Genomic DNA, 20,806 nt, shown 5'->3' with positions numbered 1-20,806 from the left:
GCCACTTCCGCTTCCGCCGGAAGCGGCGGCGGGGATGGGGCCGGAGGTGGCGGCGGCGGCGGCGGCGGCTGCGGGCAGGGCCCCGCTCCCGGTGCCGGCCCCGCTCCCGATCGTGGCGCTGGTGCTGGCGCTGGGCGCGGCCGTTAACGGGGCAGGAGGAGGAGGCGGGCCGGGCCCCGTTACGTGCGGTTCGGTGGTGAAGCTGCTCAACGTGCGGCACAACGTGCGCCTGCACTCGCACGACGTCCGCTACGGCTCCGGTAACGGCCCCGCTACCGGCCGCCAACCCCCTCCCGGGCGTTATTTACCTGCTTATTAATTTATTTCTTAATTTTTTTTATTTTTTTGTCTCCCGTAGGCAGCGGGCAGCAGTCGGTGACCGGCGTGGCGGCGGCGGACGATGGTAACAGCTACTGGCGGGTGCGGGGCCGCACGGCCGCCGTGTGTGAGCGGGGCCGGCCCGTGCGGTGCGGCCAGGCCATCCGCCTCACGCACCTCGGCACCGGCCGCAACCTCCACAGCCACCGCTTCGCCTCCCCGCTCTCCGGGAACCAGGTACCGGGCACGACCCCTGTGGCCCTTAACCCCGACCGGGCTCCTCTTGTTCCCTAGGACCAGCCCCTGTCCTTACCGGGACCCCATCGGGTCCTTACCGGATCCCCAACAGGTCCCCGGTGTTGCTGTCCCCATCCTTCCCAACCCCACATTATCCCCTAGCCCCTGCCAAGCCCCCTTGTCCCCCCCAGCCCCATTTTTCCCTAGCCCCGTTATCCCCTTGTCCCCCTCAGACCTATTTTCCCTTGCCCCGTTATCCCCCCAGCTCCATTCTCAGCCCCAATCCCACTCTCTGCCCCCCGTTTCATGCCAGCCCCCCACCCAGCAGCCAGCAGGACCATCCCCACTACAGCAAGCTGCATCCCCTGGGGCACCCAGGCTTTGCTGTGCCCCCTACAAGCCCTGGGGCACCCGAGCTTTTACTTTGGGGAACAAACTTCTAACAAACCAGCACCCAAATGTACACTCCTTAACCCTGACACCCCTGCAGAGCCATCCGTGTGGGTGCTCCCCCTCCAGCACCCCCATTTTCCCCTCCCCACCGTGCCACAAAGCTCCGAACCCCCCCCAAAACGAGCTCCTTTTCCCCTCTCCCCACGTAACCGGGTCCTTGCTGCTGCCACCGCAGGAGGTGAGCGCCTTCGGGGAGGACGGCGAGGGCGACTACCTGGACGACTGGACGGTGCTGTGCAGCGGGACCTACTGGGCGCGGGACAGCGAGGTGCGCTTCCAGCACGCCTCCACCGACGTCTTCCTGGCGGTGACGGGCGAGCAGTACGGGCGGCCCATCCACGGGCAGAAGGAGGTGCACGGCGCCGCCGCCTCCAGCCAGCACAACTACTGGAAGGTCATGGAGGGCGTCTTCATGCAGCCCGGCGAGGTTTTCAAAGCGGAGCGTTACCACGCCGAGCTGTGACCGACACAGACTGACGGGCCCCGGGCCCCGCGCGGGTCTGGCGCGCACCAAAAAGTGGAGCCCGACGTCCCAAACGCAGCACGGAGTGAATAGTTCTCTTGTTCTGAATTTCACACGGCGTTAATAATTCCGTTATTCTGAATTTGACACCAAGCAGAGCTCAGTGTCTGGCATTCGATGCAAAGCAGAGCCCCGCAGCGTGAACCCAACACGAAACAGATCCCAAATGCAGCCCCAAACTGATCCCAGTGTCCCAAATCCAATGCAAAACACATCCCTATGTCCTGAACAAAGTTGATCCCAAAGTTGATCCATCCTGAAGTCTAGATCCTAAAGTCCAGATGAGACATGAAGCAGAGCTCCCTATGTAGAATCTGACTGGAAGCAGATCCCAGTGCCCCACATCCAACGCAGATCACAAACCCCAAACCAGATCACAGAGCCTCAAATTCAGCTCAGATCCCAGTGCCCCAAACACAACGCAGAACCCTGTGTCCCAAATCCAACTCACACCAGCTCCCACGGTCCAGATTGGATGCAGGCTGGATCCTGGCACCCCAAATCCAACTCAGACTGGATCCTGGTGCCCCAAACCACATTCAAAACAGGTTCCGGTGCCCCAAACCAGATTCAAATCAGATTCTCGTGCCCCAAATCCAACTCAAACTGGATCCCAGCACCCTAAATCCGACTCAAACCATACCCCAGCCCCCCAAATCTGCCCAGCACCATCCTGGACTCCCCACCCCTATCAACCCCACTCCTCTCCACCCCGATTCCTCTCCCCGTGTCCTGCTGCTGGGCCGGGGGCCAGGAAGGAGCTGTGTGCCCGCGGCGTGCTGCTTCCTGAGCACGGTGGAACCGGGGGGGACCGGGAGGAACTGGGGGGAAAGAGGGGGAACCGGGGGAATTCGGGGGGAACCAGGAGGAACCGGGGGAAGTTGGAGGGGACTGGGGGATACCGATGGGAACTGGAAGAAAGGGAGGGAAGTGGGGGGAACCGGGGGGAAAGGGGGAACCAGGAGAAATCAGGGGAACCGAGGGGGAAAAGGGGGAACCGGGGAGAAAGGGGGGGAACTGGGAGGAACCGGGGGTGCTGGGGAGAACCGGAGGAAAGAGGGGGGACCGGGAGGCAGCGGGGGGAGAGGAGGGGAACCGGGGGAGATGGGGGGAACCGGGAGGGATGGGGGGAACCGGGGGGGGATGGGGGAAACCGGGAGGAACCGGGAAAAAGGGAGAGAACCGGGGGAAACCGGGGGGACCGGGAGAAAAGGGGGGGAATCGGGGGAACCAGGGGGGCCCGGGGGGTCGGAGGAGAGCCGGGGGGGAACGAGGAGAAGGAGAAAAACCGGGAGAAACCGGGAAAAAAGGGAGGGGACCGGAGAGGTACGGGCAGCGGGGGGGGGGCGGAGGCGCCGCTCAACTCCGGATAAGGCCCCGCCCCCCGGGGTTTGGCCACGCCCCCATCCGCCGCTTGACCACGCCCCCTTCGTTGGCCACGCCCCTCGCGGCCGTCACTGCCCCGCCGGCTCCGCGGGCGCTGCTGGGAGGGCGGCGGGGCCCGGGGGGAGGGGGGGGCGCCCGTCATGGCGGCGGGGGGCCCGGGGGGTTCGGGGGGCCCGGGGCTGCCCCTGCCGCTCCCCGGCATCGCCCTGCTCGCCATCGCCATCGGCCTGCTGCTCGCCGCGCTGCTGGCGCGGTCAGGGCCACGGGGAAAGGGGGAAATGGGGGGGGTTGGGGGGTCCTGGGGGGGGGTTCCGAGGGGGTGAGGGGGGTCCTGAGGGGTGTGGGAGGGGAGGGGAAGGGGTGAGGGGGGGGGAAGGGGGATCCTGGTGGGTGTAAGGGGGTCCTGGGGGTATGAGGGGGTCCTGGGGGTATGAGGGGAGGTCCTGAGGGGAGTAAGGGGTCTTCAGGGGGGTGAGGAGGGGTCTTTGGGGGCTGGGGAGCGGTCCTGAAGGGGTCCTGGGCGGGTTGAGGGGGTCCTGGGGGCGGTGAGGGGGACTTTGAGGGGTTAAGATGGGTCCTGAGGTGGGTAAGGGGTCTTCAGGGGGGTGAAGAGGGGTCTTTGAGGGCTGAGGGGGGAGTTCTGAGGGGGTGAGGGGGTCCTGGGGGGGTCCTGAGGGGTGTCGGGGGGTTTCTTTCTGGTTCTGGGGGGGTCTTGGGCTCCTGGAAGGGTGTAAAGGGGGTGTAGGGTTTGGGGGAGTGGGAGAGGGGTAGGGGAATATGGAGGGGGGCTCATAGTTTTGGGGGGCTGGGCGTGTAGGGGGGCTATGGGTTGAGGTGTGTGGGGGGGACAGGAATATGGGGGCTTCTGGGGGGTCCCACAGACCTATGTGCCAGGTCAAGGGGGGGCTGCGGGCTGGCTGTGGGGATTCGGGGGGGGCTCGGAGGGGTCGATGCGGGGTGGTCCCGAGGGGCGGGGGGCTGACCCCATCCCTCTGTGTCCCCGCAGGTGGCTGCTGTGCCGCCTGGCCGTCAGCTGGTGCCGCCAGAAGCTGCGGGCAGAGCTGAAGATCGGCTCCTTCGGCTTCTTCTGGGCCCAAAACATCAGCCTCAAGTTCCAGCAGAAGCAGCAGACGGTGGTGGGTGCCCCCGGAGCGGGGGTCCCGGGGTTTGGGGTGAGGGCAGGGTGGCCACGGTCCCCTTTGGACATGCAGCAGGTCCCTGCTGGCACGAGACTCTGGGGTTTCACCGGTTTCACCCCTTTTTCACTGGCCAAATTTGTTTTTTTTGGGGGGCTCCCTGCGTGATGCCGAGCACTGGGAGCGGGGTGGGAGGTTTGGGGTGGGCTCTGCAGGATGTTTCTGTCGGTTTCCTCGCTCACCTGCCCCTTTGTCCCTGCAGGAAATCGACAACGTCTGGATCTCCAGCAAGCTGAGCCGGGAGCTGCCGTACGTCCCCCCAGCTCCCCAGCTGCTCTTTTGGGGCCTCGCGGTCTGGAAAATCCTTTGGGGTGTCCCACAGAGCCCCCCCAAGCAGCAGGGCCCGCGGGCTCGCGTCAGGCTTGCCCGTGCTGTTGTTGTGCAGGCGCTACTTCGAGCTGTGCTTTGGGGAGGTGCGAATAAGAACAGACCTGCAGAAGGGCCCCGGCTTCCAGCCCCATTTCCCGGGGGCTCCCAGCGAGGCCGATGGAGGCGAGAGCAGAGGGGACGTGGCCCTGAAACCCTCCCTGCTGCGGCTCCTTAGCCAGGTAGGCTGTGCTCCTGGCAGGGTTTTGCAGGCTGTGCTCCTGGCAGGGTTTTGCAGGCTGTGCTCCTGGCAGGGTTTTGCAGGCTGTCCTGCCATCGAGGCAGCCCTCGCCCTAACGTTTTCCCTCCCGTCAGCTCTTCTCCATCCACCTGGAGTCCATCAACGTCATGGTTCTGCACGTGGCCACGTCGGAGTCTCTCTGGCACATCCAGGCCAGCAAGACGCGGCTCCTCCTCGCCGGCGATGGGAAGAGGTAACGCTGCTGGCACGCTGCTCCCCTCCTCCCCCAGCACGGCCCCGTTTTCCTGCTGGGATGAGGGTGAGATCTTCTCCCACCCCCACCATCCAGGGCTCCTTCTGTCCTGCCTTGTCCTGTCCCGGTCCCTTTTTCCCAGAGGCATTTGTTTTCCCGACGGGTGGCTGTGTTGTTCACGGGGTTAGGCTTTTTGCTCTGCTTTTGGGGGAGGAATTGGGGTCTCCGCATCCCCCCAAAAAGCTGGGTGTGGAGGCAGCACGACCCGCAGCCTCGCTCTGCTCCCCCCAGCCTCAACTGCGAGGTGAGCCTGACCAAGGTGAACAGCAAGGTGCTGCGGAGCAGCCAGCTGGTGAGTGCTGGGGAGGGGAGAAATCCCATGCTCTGGGACACCCCGGGACACATTCCTTACTCGGGACACGTTCCTTACTCGTCCTAACCCCCCCAGGATGACACGTGCCTGGCAGAGCTGGCCCTGGCGCTCTCCCTCTCGCTGGAGATCAGCAGCAAGCGGCGGCTGGTGGGCGTCAGGCTGAGCGTCCGGACCCTGCAGGCAGAGCTCCACGAGGGGCTTTTCTGCAGCCCCCTGCTGCACCGATTCACGGCCGGGGGGGAGCAGCCCAGCCCAGGTCAGGCCCGGGGACAGGGCGAGGGCTGGATTTGGGATTTCTCCTGCTGCCCATGACTCTCGCGTGTCCCACCGCAGGTGCAGAGGAGCCCCTGAAGTCCTCGTCCCTGCTGAGCAGGGCCACGCTGCAGCTCGTGCCCAGGAGGGTGGAGGTGAAGCTGGAGAGCACCAGCGTGGTGCTGTCCATGAACAGCCAGAAGAGGTGAGGGGGGCAGGTGGGAGAGGTGCTTGTGGAAGCCCTGGCATGGTTGTGCCATTCCCTGCTCCGCCAGAAGGCAGAGAGCAAACCCTAAAGCCCACCCTGGTGGGAAACACTTGAGCATGGCCTGGGGCTGTGCTCCTGGGGGAGAAGGAAGGCAGGCGAGCTGGTGCTCCAGCAGGACAGCTGCTGGGATGATGGTGATGGGCTGGGCTGCAGGTATATACTGGCCCGTGCTTTGTCCGTGCCGGTGTGTTGGCCAGCTGGGGTGTGAGGCGAGGAGACGGGAGGCCGTGGGGGTGCAGCTCCTGCCTGGCAGCGACTCCCTGCTCTCCCCAGGCACCTCACCTGGAGCCTGAAGCTGCTGCAGTTCCTCTACCGGCGCGAGGAGGAGCAGATCCCGCTGCGCAACTTCACCCCCACCTCGGACCTGGACCAAATGAGCGTAGACCTCCAGCTGGAGGGCAAGTAGCCAGGAGGGGGGCCCCCGGGATCAGAGCTACCGTCCTTTTCCTCCTCCAGCCCTCACTTCTGCTCCTCTCCCTCCCCAGATGGCCTTCTCCTGTCCCAGAGCCGCCAGCGCATCGTGTGCCTCAACTCCCTGAAGACCAGCGTGCAGGTGAGCGGGCGCTGGGCGCGCTCCCGGCCCCCCGGGAGGGCTCTGGTTCAGCTCCCGGCCCGAGCTTGCTGCCACCCCGCGCTCTCCCTGCTCCAGGTCACAGCCATTGACCTCTCGGCTGCTGTGCTGCTCAACACCTGCATCATCCACTACCGCCACCAAGAGTTTTCGCACTGGCTGGGGCTGCTGGCGCAGGAACGCGGGTGCCGAGAGGCGCCTGTCCCCAGCCGGGGGCACAAGGGAAGGTAAACTCAGCCTCAGCTGCTGCTTTTGTGGCTTCTTTCCTCTTGCCTGCCACTCTGATGGGGTGCCTGGGCATGCGGCACCTCCTGTGCACGGCCCCTGGTGTCGTGGTAGCTGGGAAACCCTACAGAGGGTGTCCCTCGGGGCTGCTCTGTGGGATGCAGCTCCCCTCTAACAGCCGGTCCGTGGTTGTCCCCCCCGCAGGAGCTACCCCCAAATCATCGCGCCGATCATCCTGTGTGCCTCGCTGTCCAACGTCAACGTCTCAGTGCAGCTGGGGGACACGCCGCCCTTCGCCCTGGGCTTCAACTCCATCTCTGCAGGTAGGGGTTGGGCTTCGGGGGTGCCTGCCGGGCTCTTCTTGTGGGGTTGGTGGCTTTGTGACAGAAATGCTGGGATGCTCAGCAGCCTGGGTGTGTGGTATGGCAACGGGGAGCATCCTGCTGTGTCTGGGTCCAGCTGGGGGCTGCGGATCCTTGCCTGGTTGTGTTCAAGTCCCCCTTTTTTGGGGGCAACAAGCCCTGCCTGCATCCCCCTCCCCTCTGCCCGCAGATTACCAGCACCTGCGCCCCCAGAGCGTGCACCAGCGGGCGGTGCTGGCCGTGGACCACCTCTGCTGGCGCGTGGGCAACGACTCGCACATCCAGCGTGCCCCCCACCCGCCCAACATGCACGTGTGGGGAGAAGCCCTCATCCTCGACTCTTTCAACCTACAGGTGAGCGGGGAGCTGAGGGGCTGCTCCCGGGGGGGCTGCCTGCCCCTAACTCCACGTGGGCAGCACTGGGGGGGTGTGGTGGGAGAAGGATGGCAGTAATCAGCCAGTTTGTCCTGCAGGGCAGCTACAACCAGCCTCTGGGCATGTCCAGCGCCCAGTCGGACACGCTTTTCCTGGACTGCACCATCCGGGGGCTGCAGGTGGAGTCGTCGGATACCTGCACCGAGTGCCTGGCCAGGGTCCTGCCCCTGTTCTGCCCGCGGCCCGGCGGAGCTGAGCTCGCTGAGCAGCCTCCCTCTGCCCCGAGCGAGCCCTGGGGGCTGCTCTGGAAGGTGGATCTGAAGGTGGAGGATGTAAATCTTTTCACGCTCTCAGCTGTGGTGGGTAAGTGCGGTTGTGGTGTCCGGGCTGGCCCCGTATGGCTGTCCTGGAACAGCCCCCACAGCCAGGGGAGCCTGGCGTGTTGTGGGGTGCCTTCTCTGTGCCTCCAGCACCGATGTGCTGCCCCTCCAGGCGCCCTGGAGCTGCGGCTGGACACGCTGACTGTCCTGGGGAGCGCCGAGAGCTGCACGCTCAGCGTCCAGGGCATGGTGCTGGCCTTGGTGAAGAGCATCACGGAGAAGATGCAGCCGTGCTGCAAAGCTCCTGCCATCCCCAACCCCGTGGCCAACCTCTCCATGCTCTCCGTGACCTACCACAGCAGCATCCGCTCCCTGGAGGTCGGTGATGGGCCTCGGGGCTCTGCTTTAGCTGGCGCTGGGATGGACGGGGCGGTGGCACAGGGCACCAAGAGGTGACGGAGAGGAGGATGTGGCGGTGACCTGGAGCTTTCTCTCCGCTCTAGGTGCAGTGTGGTGAGGGGCTGGCGGTGCTGTGGAGCCCTCCCGACCACATGCACTTGTACCATCACACCCTGGCCACCCTGCAGTGCCACGAAGCCTTGCGGAGCGCCCTCGGCCGCGGGACGCCTCCTTCCCCGTCCCCGGAGAGCCCGGCACCCCGTGCCACCACCCCTACTGAGCCAGGAGGGTCCCCCCAGCCCGACGGGGCTCCCCCCAAAAGACTGCTGTCCCTGTCGCTGGAGCTGAGCTCTGCCAAGGTCACCGCCTTCGTCTCCGAATCCAACTACATCAGCCTGGCCGCTGAACGGACCTCGGTGAGCTGGCACGGCGGCGCCCTGCACGGCTACTGCCCGGAGCTGGCCGCCGGCTTCGACGGCCACAGCATCTTCAGCTTCAAGGAGGTGGAGGTGAAGCTGCTGCCGGAGCTGGAGGAGGTGATCCTGCACCGCTGCGCCTTCCCCACCCTGCGCACCCTCCGCAACCGCGGCTGGGCCTTCTCCTTCGCCAGCGTCAGCATCGAGTTCCCCTACCAGTACGACTTCTCCCGCACGCTGGACGCCGCCGTGGGCGTGCAGAAGTGGCTGAAGGGTTTGCACCGGCGCGGGCGCCCCGCCGGCACCTCCTTGCCTCCCGACCTGCTGCTCAAAGTCACGCACTTCTCCTGGGTCTTCCTGGACGACGTCTTCGAGGTGAAGCTGCGGGACAACTACGAGCTGATGAAGGACGAGAGCAAGGAGAGCGCCAAGCGGCTGCAGCTGCTGGACGCCAAGGTGGCCGCGCTGCGCAAGCAGCACGGGGAGCTGCTGCCCGCCCGCAAGATCGAGGAGCTCTACGCCTCGCTGGAGAAGAAGAACATCGAGATCTACATCCAGCGCTCCCGGCGCCTCTACGCCAACACCCCCATGCGGAGGGCTCTCCTCACCTGGACCCTGGCCCGCCTGGAGCTGGTGGCCATGGCCGACGAGTCCTTCCACGGCACGGAGCGTGTCGTGGAGCAGATGAGGGACCTGGACAGCGTCAGCCCCTTCCCCCCCGAGGGGCTGGAGATGGTCACGCAGTGGTGCCGCATGATGAAGGGCAGCGTGGGCAGCTTTTTCGGTGAGTGGTTTCGTGTTGAGGGTGTCCTCAGAGGGCGATGTGGTGGCTGCGTGGCGTGGGCTCTCAAGGCAGGGACCTCGTGGCACTGCGTGATGCGTGGCCGAGTGGGGGAATCGACTTTCAGAGCTGCACGGGAGTGGGAATGGAGCAGAGAGGCGACAAGGTGGTGGCTCCTGGGACAGCCCAGAGCGTGGGGATGGGAGCAGTGCCCATCTGCTGCCCCCTCCATCGTCCCCTGCTCTGCCCCGCAGTGCGGATCCGCGATTACCCTCGCTACCTCTTCGAGATCCGGAACTGGCAGCTCTCGGGCCGGCTGATCGGGGCTGAGCAGTGCGGCCAGGCCTGCTCCCGGCGCCGCCAGGTGCTGAAGTTGGGGCTGCCCTGGGGGGACGCGACGGTGGAGAGGAACATGCCCCCCCTCAAATTCTACCACGACTTCCACTGTAAGAGCTCGAGGGCCGAGGGGGCTCTCTGCCGGGGCGGGGACGTGGCAGAGGACTGAGCCGTGCCCCCGATGTCCCCCAGCTGAGATCTCCCAGTACACCATCGTGTGGGGGCCCTGCTGGGACCCGGCCTGGACCCTGATCGGTCAGTGCGTGGATCTGCTCACCAAACCCTCGGAGGACCCCAGCGCCCCGTTGCCCTGGTGGGACAAGAGCCGCCTTCTGTTCCACGGGGACTGGCACATGGACATCGAGCAGGCCAACCTGCACCAGCTGGCCACCGAGGTGGGAGACGGCGGAGTAGGGAGCGGAGCGTGGCGTGGGGCTGCCTCACACCTCCCTCTGCTCGTGCTGCTTGTGCTTGCAGGACCCCTACAACACCACGGAGAACATGCACTGGGAGTGGAGCCACCTCTCCTTCCACTGGAAACCCGGGCAGTTCGTCTTCAAGGGCAACTTGGACATCAACGTCCGGACAGCCTCCAAGTGAGCGTGGGGCTGAGAGCCTGGGGCTGCTGCTGATAGTGCTGGGGGGTTACCGGGGGCTTCTTTCTCCACCCAGGTATGACGACTGCTGCTTCCTGCACCTCCCCGACCTGTGCATGACGCTGGACCTGCAGTGGCTGTGCCACGGGAACCCCCACGACCACCACGGCGTGGTGCTGCGCTCCCCCGACTTCCTGCCCGAGGTGCCGGTGGGGCAGCAGTACGACTCCTACCGTGCCTTCCGCTCCGAGAACCTCAACCTCTCCATCCGGATGGACCTGACGCGGCCCAGTGAGGGTGGGTAACAGCCCCCTGGGGCAAAGGGGGGGGCCGGTTTTAGCCATCCTTTATCCAGCCCCTGGGTTGGGTGCTGCTGTGTCCCTGCCCCGCGGGGCTGGCTGATGACAGGTGTATTCTCAGAGCACTCCCAGCCCCGGATCCTGCTCTACAGCAGCACCCTCCGCTGGATGCAGAACTTCTGGGCCACGTGGACCAGCGTGACGCGCCCTATTTGCCGTGGGAAGCTCTTCAACAACCTGAAGCCCAGTAAGAAGAAGCTGGGGCAGCATTACAAGCAGCTGTCCTACACTGCGCTCTTCCCCCGACTGCAGGCAAGTCCTGGGGGTGGCTTCCCAGAGTTATTTCCCCTCTTTCCCTGCTCTGATCTCTCAAGCCCTGCTGTCTGCTCCCTCCTAGGTGCATTACTGGGCCTCCTTTGCCCAGCAGCGGGGGATCCAGGTGGAGTGCTGCCAGGGGCACATCTTCACCCGCGGCACGCAGCGGCTCATCCCGCAAGGTGAGCTGGGGTCCCGCTGGCACCCCACGTGCTTCCAGGCCGGGGAGGGTCCCGGCTGACCCCTCTCCCCGTCCCCCAGCTGGCACGGTGATGCGACGCCTGATCTCGGAGTGGAGCATCACGCAGATGGTGAGCGACCTGAGCCAGGTCACCGTGCACCTCATGGCCTCCACCTGCGACGAGAACGCCGACCACCGGCTCGACACCCTGGTGAAGAAAACCCACCTGCTCAGCCTGTCCTCCCTCACCTACCAGCGGCACAGCAACCGCACGGCTGAGGAGGTACCGCAGCAATCACCCCGGGGCACAGCAGGGGTAACCCAGCCCGTGCTGCCCCCGGTGGCATCCCCCACGACACGGGGACCTCGATCTTTGGCTGGAACGGGCTGGAGGTGGCTTCGTTGTGCTGAGGCTCTGCCCCTCTGTGCCCAGGAGCTGCCCCTGCGGGATGGGGACGATGGTTTCCACACGCACCAGCTGCACCTGGTGGACCTGCGGGCGTCCTGGACCACCACAAACCGGGACATCGCCTTCGGCCTCTATGACGGCTACAAAAAAGCAGCGGTGCTCAAGCGCAACCTCTCCACCGAGGCCCTGAAGGGGCTGAAGATTGACACGCAGCTGCAGGCCAAGAAGCTGAAGCGGGGCCCGCTCTCCGCTCCCTCCATCCCTGCCAGAGTCACTGCTCCCATCACCAGCGGCCGTCCTGAGAGAGCCTCCTCGGGGGGTGAGCGTGGCGGGGAGTGGAAACGTGCACCCAGCAGTGGCCTGGCTGTGCCTGAAAGCCCAAAACTCTGCCTGCCTTCACCCCGTTGCCTCCCAGCCAGCTCCCTTTGGCTTTTCCCTGACCTTTCCTCCTTCCCCAGGAGCCTACATGCTGCAGAAGCTCATCGAGGAGACGGACAAGTTCGTGGTCTTCACGGAGGAGGAATCGGGGGCTAGCGAGCAGCTGTGTGGCATCGCCGCTTGCCAGACCGATGATATCTACAACCGCAACTGCCTCATCGAGCTGGTCAACTGCCAGGTCCGTGCCCCTGGCCAGCCTGCTGGCCCCCACACTCCGCTCCCTCACGATGAGAGGGGCTTTGCCTGCTCCTGACCCCCCCCCCAGGATAATTTTTTAATTTTTTTTTACCCCCCAGATGGTGCTGCGAGGCGCGGAGACAGAGGGCTGTGTGATTGTGTCGGCCGCGAAGGCCCAGCTGCTGCAGTGCCAGCACCACCCGGCGTGGTACGGGGACACGCTGAAGCAGAAGACGTCGTGGACCTGCTTGCTGGACGGCATGCAGTACTTCGCCACCACGGAAAGCAGCCCCAGCGAGAGGGAGCACGGGCAGCTCTGGCTGGAGGTGAGCCTCCGGGGTTGGCACCTGATGGGCGAGCTGCAGGGAGGGCAGGGAGAACGGGGGCAAGCAGCGGTGCCTCCTCGCATCCCTAGGTGAAAAATATCGAGGAACATCGGCAGCGGAGCCTGGACTCGGTGCAGGAGCTGATGGAGAGCGGGCAGGCCGTGGGGGGCATGGTCAGCACCACGACAGGTACTGCAGGAGGAGCTGGCCACCGCGCTGCCACAGCGGGTGACCCCGAGGCTGGTGGAGCTGGGAGCTCTCGGCACGTCCGTGTGCGGCTCCGGGAGCTGGCTGCTGCTCTGAGCCCTCTTATGGGGTCCCCGGAGTGGTGCTGAGCCCGTGGTCCCCCTGCCTGTCCCCAGACTGGAACCAGCCCTCGGAAGCCCAGCAGACCCAGCAGGTGCAGAGGATCATCTCGCGCTGCAGCTGCCGCATGTACTACATCAGCTACAGCCACGACATCGACCCCGAGCTGGCCACGCAGATAAAGCCCCCCGAGACTCCCGCTAACCAGGAGAAGGAGGATCTGCTGAAGAAGCAGGAGGGTGGGTACAGCCTGGCAGCGCGTCTCGGCAGGGTCCTGGGCTGACCCACAGGTGCCTGCCAGGTCCAGGGGTGACCTTGTGGGATCAGGGACACCCCCAGAGGCTGGACACCGAGCCCCCTAGAGCCAGCGTAGCCACCTCTGCTCGTTCCCTGTCCCTCCACCGCTGGCTGGCCCCCAAGTGCATCCCAAAAGGTACCACCTCCGGCCCTACAGGTGCCCCACGCGTCCTTTTTGTGTCCCTGCAGGAGCTGTGGACACGTTCACGCTCATCCACCACGACCTGGAGATCTCCACAAACCCTGCCCAGTACGCCATGATCCTCGACATAGTCAACAACCTGCTGCTGCACGTGGAGCCCAAACGCAAGGTACCCACGAAGCTGCAAATCATCGTGCTGCTTACTTGTGCCCGGGGCACTCCTTATCCTCCCTTATTTATCCGCGTGGCCAGGAGCACAGCGAGAAGAAGCAGCGGGTGCGTTTCCAGCTGGAAATCTCCAGCAACCCGGAGGAGCAGCGCAGCAGCATCCTCCACCTGCAGGAGGCCGTGAGGCAGCACGTGGCCCAGATCCGGCAGCTGGAGAAGCAGATGTACTCCAACGTGAAGGTGAGCCCCGCGTCCCGGGCAGCAGGACGCGGCTCCCCTGGCTCCCTGCTTCAGGGCGGAGGGCTCTGAGGGTCGGCTCTCCTTCAGTCCCTGCAGGATGACAGCAAAAACGAGACCCTGCTCGAGCTCAACCACCGGCTGCAGCAGCAGCTGAGCCAGGAGAAGTCTGACCTGCAGCTGGAGAGCGAGGAGCTGAACATACTGATCAGGTACGGGGGCCCTCTCCGCCTTCCTTGGCGTTGTTCCCCTCCTTCCTCCGAGGCTCCCGCATCCCAGCTCTCCCCTGTTTGCTGCAGGTGCTTCAAGGACTTCCAGCTGCAGCGGGCCAACAAGATGGAGCTGCGGAAGCAGCCGGAGGACGTGAGCGTGGCACGGAGGACGGAGTTTTACTTCGCCCAGGCCCGCTGGCGCCTGACGGAGGAGGACGGGCAGCTGGGCATAGCCGAGCTGGAGCTGCAGCGTTTCCTCTACAGCAAGGTACCGAGCCGCCCTGTGGCCCCCACAGCCCCTCTCTGAGCCCAAATATGTGGGGCTGATGCGTTTGTGGGCACAGGTCAACAAGTCCGATGACACCGCCGAGCATCTGCTGGAGCTGGGCTGGGTGACGATGAACAATCTGCTGCCCAACGCGGTGTACAAGGCAAGGGGAGCTGCTCTGCGCCCTGGGGACCCTCGGGGGACCCTCGGGTGACGTGGCCAGGGTGGCTGTGCCTCACCCCAGCCACCCCCTGGCTTCCCTGCAGGTGGTGCTGCGTCCCCAGAGCTCCTGCCAGTCCGGCCGGCAGCTGGCACTGAGGATCTTCAGCAAGGTCCGGCCGCCCGTGGGGGGCATCTCCATCAAGGAGCACTTCGAGGTGCCAGGGCTGGGCTGGGAGGTGGCAGGGCACAAAAAAAAAAAAAAAAAAAAAAAAAAAAGCGTTTTCCTGGCTCTAACGTGTGTCTCTCTCCCTCCAGGTGAACGTGGTCCCGCTCACCATCCAGCTCACCCACCAGTTCTTCCACAGGATGATGGGCTTCTTCTTCCCCGGCCGCAACGTGGAGGAGGAGGAGGTGGGGGATGAGGAAGACAAGTCCAAGCTGGTGACAACGGGTGAGTGGGGCGGGAGGCGCGGGGCCCTGCTGCGTGGTCACCCTCCTCCCCGGCACCCCGGTGCCACCTGAGCACCTCGGGCTGTGGGTCCAGGACAAGTTTTGGGGGCAGCTGCTGGAGCTGTGTGGTGAGGAGCAGAGAGGGGTGGTCTCCCCTCTGGGTAGGGGATTGTTGGGGGGGGATCGGGGTCGTGGTTGCACCCCAGGACACCAGCCCCTTTGTCGCAGGGATCCCCGTGGTGAAGCCGCGGCAGCTGATCGTGGCTGATGACGCATTGGGGCCGGGGAAGGGAGTCACTCAGGGCCTGAATCGGACGTCAGGGGTCAGAAGATCGTTCCGAAAAGCACCCGAGGTACCTGCTGCTGGGCCTCCAGCCAAACCCGGCCTTCCCTCAGCTCCCGAGCCTGTAGCCCTGTCCTCGCCCTGCTTTCCTGCCCCCCCTTTTTTCCCCGGTGAAGCAATGCCACGGCTTGCTGCCCGCTTTTCCCTTCCCTGCTGCTTTCCTGGCTCCGTCCCCAATCCTCACCTCCTGCTCCTGCCTCTGTCCCCAGCACCCTGTGGACGACATCGACAAGATGAAGGAGCGCGCGGCCATGAACAACTCCTTCATCTACATCAAGATCCCGCAGGTGCCGCTCTGCGTCAGCTACAAGGTGAGGGGACGGGGACGGGGAGGCGCTGGGGGGGGGTCCCGGGGCCTTGTCCCACTCTGCCTGACCCCCCTCCTGCCCAGGGTGAGAAGAACAGCGTCGATTGGGGTGACCTAAACCTGGTGCTGCCGTGCCTGGAGTACCACAACAACACCTGGACCTGGCTGGACTTCGCCATGGCGGTGAAGAGGGACAGCCGCAAAGCCTTGGTGGCGCAGGTCGGTGGGGACAGCGCTGTCACAGCCTCCCCCCCTTTCCCTATATTCTGCTCAGGACCATCCTGATCCCATTCTCCCTCTTGGGGCAGGTGATCAAAGAGAAGCTGCGCCTGAAGCCAGCAGCGGGCGCGGAGGCCCGGGGGAAGCTGGAGAATAAATCGGAGGGGCCCATCCAGCAGCAGGAGGAGGACGAGAAGGCGCGCCTGCTCATCGGGCTGAGCGTGGGCGAGAAGAACCCCAGCAAGAAATCCATCTTCGGCAGGCGCAAATGAAGGGCGGCAGCACCCGGCAGGCCGGGAAGGGACTGGGGAACCCCCCCCCCTAAGTGCTCCCCACAGCAGAGGGGCAGCCCTATAGTGCCGAGGGGGGGCCGTGCTGCTCGGCACGGTGCTGCCCCAGCTGGGGGGGGGGGGCTGCGCCCAGACCCTCAGCAGCCCCCTCCCTGTAGGGCAGGGGTGCAGCAGCGGGGGGCTGCGGGATGCAGAGTGCTCCAGGGTCGCTTTGTGGGGTGCGCAAAGCCCCCCCCACCTTGTGCCAAGGGGTGCCCGCGAGCCTCCCCTGTCCCTGCTGTGCGGGTGCTGGGCCCGGTGAAGCAGCAGGACGGCTCCAGGCTGGGAGAAAGGGGAACGGGAGAGAGTTTAAAAGAAGAGTTTTTAATTTGGAACAGCTTGCCACTCGCCTCCCCCCTCGGCGCCGTCAGCACCATCCCCAACCCGTGGTTTCACCCCCTGGCCCCCCAGGGGCTTCCCCTACTTTGGGGGTCCCTCATCCATCTCCTCCGGGAGCCCCTCGGGGTTGGGGACCCTAGGATGCCGTTACCCCCTTGTCCCCTGAAGCTGGGGACAGCCCCGGTGCTGTGGGGGCTGCTGTAAAATGGGGGGGTTGGAGTGGAGGGTGCTGTGGGATGGGGGGGACTATGGGGGGAAAAACGGGGGTCCCCAATCCGTGCCCGGTGCAGGTGGGGGGCGGGTGCCACGGGGGGCGCACCAGGAGCCCCGCTGCCCATTCCCGGACCTGGGGGGGGGGTCGTGAGCTGTCGGGGCGGAGAAGGGGGGGTCCGGAGGGGGGGGGGGCGGGGCCGGGCGGGGTTATGTAAGGCGGCGATCACCGGGCCCGGGGCGCGGCGCGATGGGAGCAGCCAGCAGCGGCCCGGGCCCGGCCCCGGTGCGACCCCCCCAGGTGCGTGCGGTGGCCCCGGGGGTGCCCCTAAATTTCCCCCCTCCCCATCCCCGGGGTGCTCCCCCCTCCCCGTTGACGACCGTCGACCCCGGGTCCGCAGGGCCGCGCTGTGGGGCCGTGGGTCCGGGCGCTGCTGCGCCGAGCCGGGACGGGACCGGCACCGGCACCGGGACGGGGACCGGGTCCGGTACCGGGGCTCGCCCTGGCCACCGAGGAGCCGCCGCTGCCCGCTTGGCCGCTGCCGCAGCTCGTCTCGCTCTTCCTGCCGGAGTTCCCCGTTCGCCCCTCCGGCCGCCAGCAGCAGCTCAAGGTGCCGGTCCCCCCCTGTCCCCCCCCAAAAAAAAAAAAAAACCTACCGGGGGGCTCGGTGCGTCCTACCGGGGAGCCCGCACCTCCCGCCGGGGGTCCCGTGCGTTAAACGGCGTCCTTCACCGGGTCCCCTCGCAGCCCGGCACGGCTCCATCTGCTTCCCAGCGGGGTCCCCGAGTGTCCCGTGCGCCCTACCGGGGTCCCCGTGCGCCCTACCGGGGTCCCCGTGCGCCCTACCGGGGTCGCCGTGCGTCCTGTGCCGCCACCCCGTGCCTCTTCGCGGGGTCTCAGCCCGTCTTTACCGGGTTTCCTTGCGCTCCGTACCGGGTCCCCGCGCACCCTCCCGGAGCCCCCGACCCTCCTACCGGCTCCCCTTCTCCCCCCACCCGTGCCCCGCGCCCCCCGTTCCCCAGGTCCCCACGGGGGTACCCACGCGCCCTCCCCGGTCCCTGTGTGCGCCCCCCCCCCCGCCGCCTGTTTTGTGCCTCCCAACGCCCCCCACCTCACCCCACGCGGGACCCAGCTCCCCGTGGAAGCGCCCCACAGCCTGCCCCACGCCGGGCACCCCACAGCCTGTCTCCGTGGGGGGGTGCTCAGCTCCTGCCCCCCCCCCTAGATCTTGGGCTTGGTGGCCAAAGGCTCCTTCGGGACCATCCTGAAAGTGCTGGACTGCGGGCGGGAGAAGGTCTGCGCCGTCAAGGTGGGTGCTGCCCTGAGGTCCGGGGGTGCCCCTCCTGCTCTGTGCCCTCCCCACCACCCCTCCTTTACACCCCCATCGTGCCCCCCCCCCCCAGGTGATGCCCAAAGTGGAGGTGCTGCGTCGCGACACCCTGAAGCAGTGCAAGGAAGAAGTCAGCATCCAGGTGAGGGGGGGATTTGGCGAGGGGTTGGGGGGGGGGGGATCCCACAGGGCTGCAGAGCCCCCCCCCCCCCCGTGAACCCCTCTCCCCCGGGGGCCGCTCACCCTCTCTGCTTTGTGTCCCCAGAGACAGGTCAGGCACCCGTTTGTCCACGGCCTGGGGGACAGCTGGCAGGGCCAGCGCCACCTCTTCATCAGTGAGTGACCATCTGCCCGCGGGCTCGTCCTGGCCCCCCCCCCCAGCCCCCGCTGCCCGCGCACGTGTCCCCGCTGCCCGCACACGTGTCCCCGCACACGCGCGTGCTCCCCCCGCCCTGCACGCTGCCCGCGGGGACCGAAGCGCTCGGCTGCCAGCTCCGGGGACAACGGGGACGGGGAGGAACGCAGCAGGGACAAACGAGCTGCTCTGACCCCCCCCGGGTCTGTCCTGTCACTTCTCCTGTGTCACCACTCCGGTGGCTGTGCCACCGTGGTGCCTGCGTGGGTGCAATTCCTGGTGGCTCTGCAAGCCCCAGGGGCTGCGTCGCTTCGGTACCCATTTAGCCACGGTGCTCGTGGCACCTTTGTGCCCACGTAGCCATAGTGCTATAGGGTCCACCGGGACCCTCGCTTTGCTCAGGGATGCGCCACCTTTGTGGCCACAGAGCCCGCGTGGCCCTGGTGCCCGTGTCACCTTGGTGTCCCCATGGCTCTGGAGCCCACGTCACCGCAGTACACGGTCCTGGTGCCCACAAGGTGCTTGTGCCACCTTGCTGCCCGTATGGACCCAGCACTCGTATCACCGCAAGGCACGGTCCTTGTGGCCACGTGGCCGTGGTGCCCGTGTCACCTCGGTGCCCGTCACGAGGCCGGTGCCGTGTCCTGGCAGTGTGCACCTACTGCAGCACCGGGGACCTGCACGCGCTGTGGCGCGCCGCCGGGCGCTTCGCCGAGGCCACCGTCCGCCTGTTTGCTGCCGAGCTGGTGCTGGTGCTGGGTGAGTACTGGGGGGGGGCTCAGCCCTCCTGGGGAGGGGGAAGCCGCCCGCTGGGTGCCACGGGGGTGGCAGAGGGCACGGTGTAGGGAGGGGACCCCCGGCTCTGATGGCTCCGTCTTGTCCCCAGTGTATCTCCACGACCTGGGCATCGTGCACAGAGACGTGAAGGTGGGTGACAAAGGGGTCTGGGGGGGGGACAGAGGATGGCTGGGGGGCGTCTCTGCACCCCCTGGTGCAAATTGGCCACCCCAGCGCCTGGTTTGTTTCAGATGGAGAACATCCTCCTGGATGAGAGGGGTAAGGGTCACTGGCACTAGGGTGGGGACACCCCATCCGTGGGGACACCCCATCTGTGGGGACACCCCATCGTTGGGGCCCCCACACGCCATCTCACCCCGCAGGGCACCTCAAACTCGCCGACTTCGGCCTCTCCCGGCACCTGCGGTGGGGCGAGCGGGCCCACACCATCTGCGGCACCCTGCAGTACATGGGTAAGGGGTGGCAGGGTTGTGGGGACACATCCCCCCCCCCAGGGGGTGCTGCTGGGGACACCTCCACCCCAGCTGCTCATCCCCTCATCCCCTCAGCCCCAGAGGTGCTGAGCGGGGGTCCCTACAGCCATGCGGCCGACTGGTGGTCCCTGGGAGTCCTGCTCTTCGCCCTGGCCAACGGGGAGGTGAGCTCTGTAGGGTGCACGACTGGGGGGCTAGGGACACCCCATGGAGCTCCTAAACACCTTCCTTGCCCCCCAGTTCCCAGTGGCACCGGCGGGGGACCACGTGGCCATGCTGGAGCGCGTCAACCAGAGCAGCTACAGCAGCCCCCCTGCGCTCAGCCCCGCGCTGGCCCGGCTGCTGGCCGAGGTAGCCCTCGCCCCCTGGGTTGGGGGTCCCCAGCGGGGTCTCCAAGGCTCAGCCTCTTCTCTCCGTCCCCAGCTGCTGTGCCACAACCCCCTGCGCCGCCTGCGCTACCTCCACCACTTCCAGGACCACCCTTTCTTCCGAGGGGTGACCTTCGACGCCGACCTCCTGCAGAAGGACCCGGTGGCGGTGGCCGTGGCCCCGCGCCCTCCTGCCAACACTCCTCCTTCTCCCGACCCCTCCACCTTTGATGATTTTGATTGCGACCTCACCGCCACGGCCCCCCCGGACCGCCCCTGGCCCGGCTGAGCTGCTGCCACCGCCGCACCCCTCGCATCGCTCAGGGACCCCCCCCAAAATCCCCCCCCAGGCAGCGGCTGGGCCCCCAGCGCTGTGCGTCTCCCCACGGGACTGTTATAAATGAAGTCTCAACTCAACCTGAATTTAGGAATATTTATAAAAGGAATATTTATAAAAGGTATAAAAGGCAAGGAAACAGCGCTGGGTGTGCGGGGAGTCTGCGCTCCACCAACACACACACACAAACATCAAACATATAAATATACAGAACGTTTTCCATTCCTTTTCTTGATTACAAACATCTCCATTTTCCATTACTTTTGAACAATACGTCTCACTTTAAGTTGTCAAGCAACTCGGTCTTCAGGCCTTATGTATCAGCTCGAGCTTCTCTCCAGCTCTGGTGCGCCCGTTTCCAGTGACTTTCAGTACGAGCTTCTCTGAGCAGTTTGCTGAGTTTGGCCGAACCTATCTTCATGATGCAATCAATGTGCCTGTTCCCATCCTGGTCTCTGTTCTGCTAACCTGTTCCTTTCATTCCTTCTTTCTGCTCCTTTATTGATGACATAACTTCATCACATCATGTTGCCTTTTTTTTTTCTTTTTCTCTCTTTTTTTTTTTTTTATCCTGAGGGCAGGCTCCCCTCTTATACCCTTCACCCCACAGCAGTCCTTTTCAAACCAACTTTTCGTTGGTCAAACAACTTTGCAAATAACAACAACAGCAACCACCCAGGCACTTCCATGCCTCAATGGCTGGAGCACAAGCAACCCGAGCCTGCAGGGAGCCTCCTGAACCACCCTTCTTGGCCCCCTCTCAACTCTTTCACGTTCCTGATGGCCTCATCGCTAAGAGTCTGATGCTACCATTACCATGGCC

General features: G+C 65.5%; 3 protein-coding genes across 3 annotated transcripts; all 3 read left to right on the top strand.

The window, feature by feature from the left end:
* Positions 1–11: 11 nt before the first annotated feature.
* Positions 12–1,624, top strand: SDF2 (stromal cell derived factor 2). Its single transcript, XM_082776420.1, has 3 exons — positions 12–260; positions 359–555; positions 1,184–1,624. Exons 1-3 carry the CDS (start codon positions 35–37, stop codon positions 1,469–1,471), a joined length of 711 nt encoding a protein of 236 aa, XP_082632546.1. The 5' UTR covers positions 12–34; the 3' UTR covers positions 1,472–1,624.
* Positions 1,625–4,530: 2,906 nt separating this feature from the next.
* Positions 4,531–16,107, top strand: BLTP2 (bridge-like lipid transfer protein family member 2). Its single transcript, XM_082776619.1, has 36 exons — positions 4,531–4,661; positions 4,795–4,913; positions 5,205–5,265; positions 5,362–5,542; positions 5,620–5,743; positions 6,080–6,204; positions 6,292–6,359; positions 6,456–6,604; positions 6,807–6,925; positions 7,155–7,318; positions 7,438–7,702; positions 7,832–8,037; positions 8,163–9,258; positions 9,510–9,701; positions 9,784–9,986; positions 10,069–10,187; positions 10,264–10,484; positions 10,608–10,798; positions 10,884–10,983; positions 11,063–11,265; positions 11,416–11,710; positions 11,850–12,007; positions 12,126–12,332; positions 12,422–12,521; positions 12,695–12,877; positions 13,125–13,246; positions 13,330–13,485; positions 13,573–13,694; positions 13,782–13,962; positions 14,039–14,125; positions 14,229–14,339; positions 14,440–14,575; positions 14,803–14,927; positions 15,127–15,228; positions 15,309–15,443; positions 15,533–16,107. The coding sequence occupies exons 2-36, from the start codon at positions 4,828–4,830 to the stop codon at positions 15,713–15,715; spliced, it is 6,276 nt and encodes a 2,091-aa protein (XP_082632745.1). The 5' UTR covers positions 4,531–4,661; positions 4,795–4,827; the 3' UTR covers positions 15,716–16,107.
* A 464-nt stretch (positions 16,108–16,571) lies between these two features.
* On the top strand, positions 16,572–20,384 carry RSKR (ribosomal protein S6 kinase related; the record flags this gene model as incomplete). Its single annotated transcript, XM_082776595.1, has 12 exons — positions 16,572–16,622; positions 16,723–16,932; positions 17,548–17,631; positions 17,726–17,794; positions 17,918–17,987; positions 18,659–18,766; positions 18,894–18,934; positions 19,036–19,063; positions 19,168–19,257; positions 19,354–19,442; positions 19,519–19,629; positions 19,702–20,384. 12 exons carry the CDS (start codon positions 16,572–16,574, stop codon positions 19,933–19,935), a joined length of 1,185 nt encoding a protein of 394 aa, XP_082632721.1. The 3' UTR covers positions 19,936–20,384.
* Positions 20,385–20,806: the final 422 nt, after the last annotated feature.

The sequence above is a fragment of the Aythya marila genome (genome assembly GCF_965140915.1).
Source record: "Aythya marila genome assembly, chromosome: 20".
NCBI lineage: Eukaryota > Metazoa > Chordata > Aves > Anseriformes > Anatidae > Aythya > Aythya marila.
The sequence above is the reverse complement of the archived record's forward strand: the minus strand, read 5'-3'. Positions and strand labels throughout refer to the sequence as shown.

Excerpts from the sequence above, each read along its gene's own strand:
- SDF2 (XM_082776420.1), top strand. The coding sequence starts at position 35 with ATGGGGCCGGAGGTGGCGGCGGCGGCGGCGGCGGCTGCGGGCAGGGCC. Across the intron at positions 261-358 it reads CGACGTCCGCTACGGCTCCG|GCAGCGGGCAGCAGTCGGTG; the intron begins GTAACGGCCCCG and ends TGTCTCCCGTAG. Across the intron at positions 556-1,183 it reads CCCCGCTCTCCGGGAACCAG|GAGGTGAGCGCCTTCGGGGA; the intron begins GTACCGGGCACG and ends CTGCCACCGCAG.
- BLTP2 (XM_082776619.1), top strand. The coding sequence starts at position 4,828 with ATGGTTCTGCACGTGGCCACGTCGGAGTCTCTCTGGCACATCCAGGCC. Across the intron at positions 7,319-7,437 it reads TCGACTCTTTCAACCTACAG|GGCAGCTACAACCAGCCTCT; the intron begins GTGAGCGGGGAG and ends TTTGTCCTGCAG. Across the intron at positions 11,266-11,415 it reads GCAACCGCACGGCTGAGGAG|GAGCTGCCCCTGCGGGATGG; the intron begins GTACCGCAGCAA and ends CTCTGTGCCCAG.